Here is a 9,804-nt window from a genome sequence, read left to right as displayed (position 1 = left end):
AAGGCACATGATCTGTCTTTAAACTTTGGCTTTTAAGCATTCGGTGAGAGGCAACATTGACTGTAAATGCTGGACAATGATTGGAGATGCTTACATTTCAAGAACAAAACACAGGAATTTTGTAAAGCTGATATAAAGTGAATACCTAATTTGCATAGATTTACAAGCAGGAGTATAACTCGGGTTAGTTGGCATAGACACTTATTTTTTTATTTCTCAAGTTAAAAAAATAGTTGAAATTTAATTGTGACCAGTTACACAAGTGCCAAATGATCATATCATCTATTCTGTGTGAGATTCGGTTATATTTTATTGCCTAAACCTTGCATAATAATCTCGCACGGCTTTGTATACATTTACTTGAACATAGTTGAAATGCCTGGTAGGGAGGTTAAGTTAGTAACACTGAAGTAATATGTGTATACTAAATGTTTTCTTGTATATGTACTTTATATATTAGATAGACTAAACACACTTCCTGAGGGGTGTACTACGAAGAGAGATTAGTTGGTTAGCGAGGTATGTTGAGCCTAAAGCTCAAGGATTTCATTGTCACAAAGGTGGCTCTCTTTTAAACTGGCTAGATCACCATGGTAACTGATGCTGCAAACATAACCTGGTCAAGAGCAGGTTATGTTCCGAGTTTCGGCTTAAATTGGCTATAAAAAGCATCGCCCTTTCACTAACCACCTGATTTGCTGCCAAGTCTGTATAACACTGCTGCTACTGCAGCTATTAGAACACAGATTAAAAAACTGGTTAGTGTATTGGTATTTATCACAGATAATACTCAATCTATGAAATTAATTTCACTTTGATTTGATCAAAAACTTAAGTGATTATCCTTCATTATGGGACAGAGTCAGACCTAAATGCACTTCTTGAGTATTATGTTTAAATCTGCTGCATAAAGTTTAAAGTTTAAGAGCTCTGAATGTGGGAGACATTTAGAGTGCATTGAGCGGTAAAATAAATATATTAACTTACAAATTTACACGATCGGCAATTTTCTGCCAGCATTCCTCTCTTGCACTATTTGCAACAACAGTGCTTTTGCTGTGATAATGTATTTATGTTCTTCATAGCTCTCCGTTATAATGACCTGTTCCTCTTGACTGAACTAGGTGGCACACGATTGGTCCATTTTGTGCAGAAGAAGAGTCAAATGACGTGCCAAACGCCCCCTTTTATGAGAATGTGCACAGAGCCTGAAGCAGGAAGCATGGGTTAACAAAGAAAGTTGATAAGCACCGCCATGATACCAGTTATCTCTGATTGCAAGTTTAGGGTTTGTCGAGCCAGCTCACACAAAGAAAGCCTGGGTATATTGAACTTGTTTCGTAGTACACCCCTCTGGTCTGCAGCTTTAGTTTCTTATTTTGTAAAACGTTGTTTTCCCAATTTAATCATAATACAAACTGAAGACTTGTAGTTAAGCATCGGGTCTGACATTTTTAATACTTCTCAATAGTGGTTAGAACAGTAATATAACATTTTCACCCAATTTTTTCTTTAGGACTCCACCTTTTACCCAAAAATGATAAAGCTATCTACTGCATCTTGAAAAAAATCTTCATATTAATATATATATTTACCATCTGCCAATCACATACTACAATAAAGTGGCAAAAAATTAACATGTATCTGAATTATACAAAATTAATATTGATTGATTGATAGTCATAAGAAAACTAACATTAATGGCATGCATCAGAGGTTGATATAAGGTCCTATAACATTGTTTCAGTGTGGACATGTATAACGTCCTTACAAGAGGTCATCTTCCTTGCCTTTTAGTCACTACCTCCACACAGCTTCAACAGCAGCTTCTTGTAATCCCCGGAGGTATCACCCTGACAAACACAGCAAAGTCAATATTAATTTCAAATGATCCTATAAATGTATTTCAAAAAGAGGAAAACAGTTACTGAAGCTATAATAAAATGGGACTTACTGAGATGTCAGTGTACAGTGATTTTCCATAGGCCCTCACATACTCCTGTCTGATGTCCAACATATCCACCTCAGAGCGGGATACCATGATGCGGATCAGGGTTTGGTCCTTGGTGCCTGCTCCCTGTCGACACACCACAATGTGATACTTAATTGACTGCTTCAGTGAAATGATCTCCTCTCCCTCCACGACAACTTCAAAGCAGCAAATGTTTGGTTTGTGTTTATGAGAATAAATGTGATGATGAACAACAGTTGTACCTTCATGGCTTTGTGGAGCCTTTCTGCAAAGTAGGCAGGGGTGTTCCTGATGCATTTCACTAGGAAATAGAAGCAGGTGTTAATGTTGGTCACCGTAACCAAATTGATGAGTCTCCAAAACATACAGGGAAAGACAGAGTGCCACAAAAAAATCTACCCTCCTCCTGATTTCTTCCATTTTTGAACATATCTTATACTAAATTGTTTGAGATCTTCAAACAAAATTGAACGTAAAACAAAGGGAACCTGAGTAAGCACAAAATACAGTTTTTAAATGGTAATTTTACTTATTGAAGCAAAAAAGTTATCCAACACCTGTATTGCCCATGTAAAAAAGTAATTTCCCCCTAAATTTAATAGCTGGTTGTGCCACCTTTCGCAGCAACAGCTGCAACCAAACACTTCCGATAACTGGAGACCAGTCTTTCACATCACTGTGGTGGCATTTTGGCCCATTCTTCTTTGCAGAACTGCCTTAATTCAGCCACATTGTAGGGTTTTTGAGCATGAATCGCCCGTTTAAGGTCCTGCCACAGCATCTCAATGGGATTCAAATCAGGACTTTGACTAGGCCACTCCAAAACCTTAATTTTGTTTCTTTTAAGCCATTCTGAGATGAACTTGGTCTTATGCTTTGGATCATTGTCTTGCTGCATAACCCAGTTGCGCTTGATCTTCGAATCACAGAGTGACAACCAGACATTCTCCCTCAGGATTTTCTGGTAGAGAGGAGAATTCATGTTTCCCTCAATTATGTCAAGTCGCCCAAACCCTGAAGCAGCAAAGCATCGCCACACTATCACATACCACCACCACCGAGCTTGACTGTAGGTATGATGTTCTTATTGTGGAATCCTATTCTTGGTTTATGCCAGATGTAACGAGACCCTTGTCTTCCAAATAGTTCCACTTTGGACTCATCTGTCCATGGAACATTCTCCAAAAAGGTTCATCATGGTGTGTTTTGGCAAATTGAGACGAGTCTTCATATTCTTCTGGGTAAGCAGTGGTTTTCACCTTGCCACTCTCTCATGGATGCCATTTTTGGCCAGTGTCTTTCTAATAGTGGAGTAATGAACACTGCCCTCCACTGAGGTGAAAGGGGCCTGCAGATCCTTGGATGCTGTCAACTCTTGTCTGCTTGTTGAGACCTTTTAACCAGCTTCACATTGCTGAAAAAGTTCTATTTAAGTGATGTGTAGAATTAGCAGGCCTGGGTGTGTTTAGTCCAACTGAACCCAATTATAACTGCAGTTTGGTAGAGTAGTGGATTTAGTAACTACAGGGGCAAATACTTTTTCACATAGGCCCAGTTGCTGTTGGATGACTTTTTTGCTTATATAAATAAAATAATCATTTAAAAACTGTACTTTGTGTTTACTCAGGTTGCCTTTGTTTTATGTTAAATTTTGTTTGAAGATCTGAAACACTTTAGTATGAGATATATATAAAAATAGAAGAAATCAGGAGGAGGGCAGATACTTTTTCATGGCACTGTAATAAGAAGAGGTAAATGAAATGACTCAGACAGTCTAAACACTGACTGGATGAGACAGCATGAGGCACTAATGTACATTCAAATTTAATGCAGCCCAACAAGAGCTATACTAGAGAAAGAGAGGCAGCTGTGGTTCATCGCCAAATTCTTGTAGGCGTGACCTCTTTGAAATAACTTGAAGTCTGACTCAGTTCATTCTACAAAACCCCCAGGATGATTGCCCATCAACAGTTGTATTTTGATGCAACTGTACTGTAGATTCTTAAAAATCTTCCATTTTTAAATAGCAAATTTGGAGAAATGAGCAGCTTCAATCTAGCATTCCACCATTTGTTTTCGACCGATCGTCAAGTATTAAAAAAAGCTACTTGGGTCAGCAGCCTGTTTGCATGTGCAAGATATTTTTCGTTCTTTCCAGGAAAGCCTTGTGAAACAAACATTTCGAAGAATGACTTCAATAAATAAACTAAAAGTACCAACATGTTTTTGGAAAGCCACTTTAGTTTGGAAACCTCAAGAACGTACCCACAGCCACCATGCCAGACTCCAAATCGCCAGACATTTCCCTGCAGATGCTCTTCTCAATGTCTCTCCCACACATCTGCTGGTACTCCTGGAAGACTAAAAAAAAAAAAAGACCAGAATCAGAGGTGAGATGGTTAAAATCATAATAGTGGAAAACTTGTGCAAACATATGAGCAATGTGTACCAAAAAAGGTCAACATGTGCAGTTATGACACTGGAAAAACAAGGCAGAAATCTTATTAACTTCAAGAGACAGAGGAAGGAAAATCATCTTGTGGAAGTACAACAATGTTAAAATTACACACCTGCCCGAAGGTGAGGCTTGCTGCGAGCACAAAGTATGGCATTAAACTGAGATTCATCAGTTCCTACTTTATTTTCCCCAGCAGCATACAGTTTCTGTTATACACACACACACAAATTAAAAGAGGAAGGAACATAAAATAAGGGTTGGCAATGCCTTTTGCAAGAATAATATACAACACAACCAACTTTAAACCGGTACCTGTGCATCCTGTTTGGCCAGGGAAATGTCAACAGTCTCTCTCTCATCACGATTTCCCTGGAAAAAGTAAGACACTCACTAAAAACACTTTACACGGGTGTAGTCCATGGATGTAGTCATTACTTTGTTCATGTGAGCTTATAATTAAAATCAGGTATAAAATTTGCAGCAGCTACCTGACAGAGAGAGACCAGGAGCCGGCGGAAATGACCGGAGGTGTCATTGCTGATGGCGTCCTCCAGGCTCTTCCCATACTCTGGAAAGAAGGTGAGACTTTTTAGAAAAATACATTAATTTGTGTAACATTTACATTTTTTTCAGACTAGCTACAGCTTGAATGTGAAATATGAACAGTGAACTAACTCAAATTGCAAGTTTACATTCACATTCATTATTCTCTCATACTGTGGAGAACAGACTATTAAAAGATCAGAAGCAAAGTGCGAATGAATCGGAACTAACCAGCTTTGTAGACTTTGGTGATTTCACAAATCTCAGCATTGGAACGTGATGAAAGAATCTCAATCAGACACGCTTCATCAGTTCCTGCACCCTGAAAAACACAACAAAACAAAACAAAAACAAAGTCTTAGAAAGACATTCAATGACAAACTTTCTTCATTGAGTAAATATGGTGAACATTCATCTGTTATCAGCCATGACTCAAGTTTTAACTTGTTTGACCTTCACTTGCATTTAAAGATTTTCTTTTCCCTTCTTTACCTAATTACATAATGTGTCACACAATGTGGTTTGGTTTATTGAGGCAGTGACTCAAGCCTTTAACCTTTATAGCCTCGCGGAGTTCAGCTGCATCAAAGTACGCTGGTCTCATCAACATGGCGAGAACCAGTTTTTCAAAGTGTCCAGTGAGCTCAGACTTCAGATCATGGAATAAATCCTGAGACAAAAACATGAGAGCAAGGTCAGATATAATTATCATATGGAGGCCATGAGAGCTAACAGAGCACAGAAGCAATTTCAACAAACAAAACTTTTGAAAAAATGTATTAGAGAACGTACCTTCCCATAAGTTGTTTTGTAGCCTGCTACCATTGGAACCCTCTGCTTGTTGGTACGACTTCCCAGAAGTTCAATAATGGCGTTTTCATCAGTGCCTGTTCAAGATGTTTATTAGAATCAGTTAATGATGTGTAAAAAGGTGAATGAGCAGATCAAATGCCCGTCATTGACTTATTTTGATGCATAGTCAAATGAACATCATATACTGACCAAAACCCTTCATAGCCTTTCGAAGAACTTCAACATCCCTCAGTGGATCAGCCCCAGGAAAGTCTTTAATAGAGCCCCTGTACCCTTTCTATAAATAGAAGATAAAATACTGCAGTTACATAGGTGTGTTTTGCTGTTCGTGCATTGGAACAAAGCTTCAGGGAAGTCCTAAGACAGAAGACAAATGCATCTTACAGGAATGGCAGGTGCCTGTTGGTGGGATGGAGCTCCACTTCCATGTCCAGGCATTGAGGGGTTAGTAGTGGGGGCGCCGGGGTAATTTGGCATGGGCTGCTGGCCTGGGGCAGGGCCCCCTGGGTATCCCTGCTGAGCCCCTCCTGGCTGCAAACAGAGGACAGCTGTAAGTGCCTAAGCACATAGTGACTAACCTCTTATAGAGCAAATAAGGCTGTGGGGCTGGTGAAGATAAGGTGATTTCAGCAAACAGGAGATTTAGCTTAAGTCAGTCCATATGTTATTAATGACATGCCACTGATGAGTGAGATAAGAATTTATGTACCGCGCCATAGCCGCCTGGTGCTGCACCCCAGCCTCCACCTGCAAAGGAAATATTGACATAACACTAAAAACAAAACGGACAAAGCTGAAATATTCTTTCAATATTTTGGTTGTCTGTATTTTTTGGCAAAATAAACTGCATATTCAGACTCATAACTCCATTAACACTTCGTATCTTGCAGCCTCACCTGCTGGAGGCATGGATGGATAGCCTCCTGCTCCAGGCTGTGGTGGGTATCCTCCTGCCTGAGGAGGGAAGCCTCCAGCGGGGGCAGGGTAGCCACCAGCCTGGGGAGGGTAGCCCCCTGCTGCTGGAGGGTAACCGCCTGCTGCTGGAGGGTAACCACCGGCCTGGGGTGGGAATCCACCTGCCTGTGGGGGGTAGCCTCCTGCTGCAGGAGGGTAGCCGCCTGCTGCTGGTGGGTAGCCCCCTGCTGCTGGTGGGTAGCCGCCTGCTTGGGGTGGATATGCCCCTGGTTGAGGTGGGTAGCCTCCTGCCTGTGGTGGGTATCCACCTGACTGAGGAGGGTATCCTGGGTAGCTCATCTTTAGGACCTGGAGGTGAAATGAAGTCGTGATTTGTTACTGTGATGTATTAGGGCCATCATATGCACTTTTAGACAACTTTGGACCTTTTCCGGGAAACTTTTTAGGACCTCATGAACTTCACCCACATTTGTACCAGCGAAATTTAAGTCTTAATGTAGTTTGCTGTACTGAGTGATGATGGCCAAACATAACGATTGCGACTGCCATGTACCGCCAGAACAAGAATTGTTCATTCAGAACAAGCAATGACTTGTTGTCTTGAGTTGGTGCATTCCTTCATTTGATTCTCCAAATGCAGTAATTCCAACAGGAATATGATATTTAGTTCCTGAGACTTTTTTTTTCACCCAGTGAAAAAAATGGCCATTATATAAAAGTGTACTTAGATTTTTGTGATCCCATGACTTAATTAGCTTAAGTTGTGTTTATGAAATAATGTTTGAGCAACCTAAAAACACAGGAGCTATCCAACATCAGAAAAAAAATGACATTGACAACTCTTCTAACAATAGTCTACTAATAATCATCTATTATTAGTGTGGAATTTCCATATAGTGTTCTAAAAATAACACAAACATATCAGCCACTCCTGCACCCATCTGGTGTTGGCCTAATAAACTGCTCCACCTGTTGACTTCTACAAGTTAATGAGATACAGCTTTAAACAAGGATTTCACAAGAGTTTCTTGCAGATTACACCATAAAATGGCCAAATCAGATTTAAAGCAAAAAAAAGGAAAAGAGAGAACTTGCCATATCCTTATTTTCAATTTGATATGAAGTCCTGGCCATGAACAAATGTAAGATTGTCTGACCACATCTCAGTTATTATGACAGAAACTAATCGCTTCCTTCTGCCTTGATCCCTAACATATGATGCTGACATAAACTCATTATTCTTGAAGTTTTCCTTCCCATTTCTCAAAAACCACGAGAGTGAAAACTGCATCAACCCAGAATCAGATTAGACCGCCACAAATTCCTATTTCATGATCTTTTTTGTGGAATGTCATCTATATAGAGGTCTGTTGTTGGAATTACGCAACTGTTCCGAGTGTGGCTGCGTCATCCCACAACTGAGCAAAATACTCATTACAATTCGTTTTGTTTGCATGCAAACAAGAGACAGGGTTGCCAGGAGGGTTTTTTCTGAGACCTTCAGGGTCTGTAGTAGAAAAGCATGCAGTGTGCATCTGTTTGACTGTAAAAACTCAACTTATTTTCAGTTATTGATTTGAATTTTAGTTAAGACTTTTGATGTAATTGTTTTATATGCAAGGATGCACCAAGAGTGCGTATACATTGGGGAATTTAAACAGACCTAAACACACAGTTAGTGTTGACTTATTCAAGGGCGTTTGGTTGTAAAAACTCAAGCTGCTTTCCAGCTTTTTCCCTTGGACCCTTGAAAGCACTGCTGAGGCTTTTAAGTGTTATCGGAAATTCCAGCAGCACTTCCATCACGCCACACACTTAGGACCCAAATGGGGGATAAAATAATTTTTATATCCATATTAGGTTTTTTTCCAACGAAAACATAAAATCTTTGCAGAAATTAATGACACCTCACAGTTAAGTATTGTGACAAGTTTAATTTGTAATTGCTTTTCAAGGAAAAACAAACAAACGCCTGATTGGCTTCAAACATTTTGAACGTCTTGACTTTTTAAGAGAGTCGCCAGATGCTACTGTTGCTACGCTATGCATTTTATTATACTTAAGCACTTAAATGCGCGATTGTGTGCGTCTTTACAACCTGCAGCTTAGACTTTTACGATTTTACGAAGAGCGCCAGAAAGCCTCTGAGCATCACAGGCCCGTGATTTCCAAACTCGCTGAACAGCCACAGCCTCATAACGTTAACATTTTGTAGCAGCTTCGTCTTCTGCCTGTATACATAAGGCGTAATAAGAGTGTAAAACACAAATACTATAAAGCCTAAACATGCTACTTCACTCCAACATCTTCTTTGATGTCGCAGAGCTTGAACCTACCCTGCTGTCCGTTAACGTTACATAATGTTCTCGGACGAAGTTACTATTTAGCATTTAACGCTAGCATCCAGGACTGAGTGAACACACAGTGGATTAGAGGATTAGCTAACACGTTAACTTAGATAGATAAACCTTTACAGTTAAAAGTGTCAGTTAGTTGTTTTATGACTTTATTGCCGTTATGTCAGGTTTCCGTTAAACAGCGCAACAGCGACTGTCTGTTTAATTGGGCGAGGCTAATTTCCTACATTGCAGACGCCGCAAAATGTATTCAAGCACTTTGTTGAACTTCGTTGCGTGCTGTCATGCATAGTTAGACTAATATTCCCCGGAGTTTAGCAGCGCAGAAACAGAAAATTAAAGGTTACTTACGTAGGTTAACAGATGTGGACTTCAGATCCAGGAAGAGCCGGATAGGGAGAAGCTTGTGTGTGGGTGGGACCTCAGTATTGTTTCCTTCCTGCAGCAGCATTCCGAGAAGTGAGATACAGCGGCCCGCCATATATTATCTCTCAACAGGGGACACTGATACTGGGGACATCGACACTCTGAGGTCAACTGATAAAATATAACATGCTGTCTAGACTTCAGGGAACACTTAATCTGGGTTGGCAATACTATGACATGACTCCAGTCAAAGGATGACTGGGTGCACCATATGCACACCAGGAATAGCTAAAGTATTGTAATAAGCTCACAACTAAATTGGCAAAATGCCTCTCCAATTAATAACAGCAAGGCAATTAGGCCAGCACATGGTCATAAGT

General features: G+C 40.1%; 1 protein-coding gene across 1 annotated transcript; it reads right to left on the bottom strand.

The window, feature by feature from the left end:
- Window positions 1-427: 427 nt before the first annotated feature.
- On the bottom strand, window positions 428-9,707 carry anxa11b (annexin A11b). Its single transcript, XM_067577403.1, has 15 exons — window positions 9,410-9,707; window positions 6,683-7,049; window positions 6,496-6,533; window positions 6,171-6,317; window positions 5,976-6,063; window positions 5,766-5,860; window positions 5,530-5,643; window positions 5,205-5,295; window positions 4,919-4,998; window positions 4,743-4,799; window positions 4,543-4,636; window positions 4,238-4,333; window positions 2,215-2,273; window positions 1,955-2,077; window positions 428-1,853 (listed from the first exon to the last, which is right to left on the bottom strand). Exons 2-15 carry the CDS (start codon window positions 7,038-7,040, stop codon window positions 1,794-1,796), a joined length of 1,500 nt encoding a protein of 499 aa, XP_067433504.1. The 5' UTR covers window positions 7,041-7,049; window positions 9,410-9,707; the 3' UTR covers window positions 428-1,793.
- Window positions 9,708-9,804: the final 97 nt, after the last annotated feature.

This window comes from Thunnus thynnus, chromosome 20, assembly GCF_963924715.1.
Source record: "Thunnus thynnus chromosome 20, fThuThy2.1, whole genome shotgun sequence".
Classification (NCBI taxonomy): domain Eukaryota; kingdom Metazoa; phylum Chordata; class Actinopteri; order Scombriformes; family Scombridae; genus Thunnus; species Thunnus thynnus.
Note: the sequence above shows the minus strand (reverse complement) of the source record. Positions and strands in the feature narration are given on the sequence as shown.

Coding starts and splice junctions, on each gene's coding strand:
- anxa11b (XM_067577403.1), bottom strand. CDS start 7,040: ATGAGCTACCCAGGATACCCTCCTCAGTCAGGTGGATACCCACCACAG. Junction 5,644..5,765: donor ACAAAACAACTTATGGGAAG/GTACGTTCTCTA, acceptor TTTTTGTCTCAG/GATTTATTCCATGATCTGAA. Junction 4,334..4,542: donor CAAGCCTCACCTTCGGGCAG/GTGTGTAATTTT, acceptor TTTTTTTTTTAG/TCTTCCAGGAGTACCAGCAG.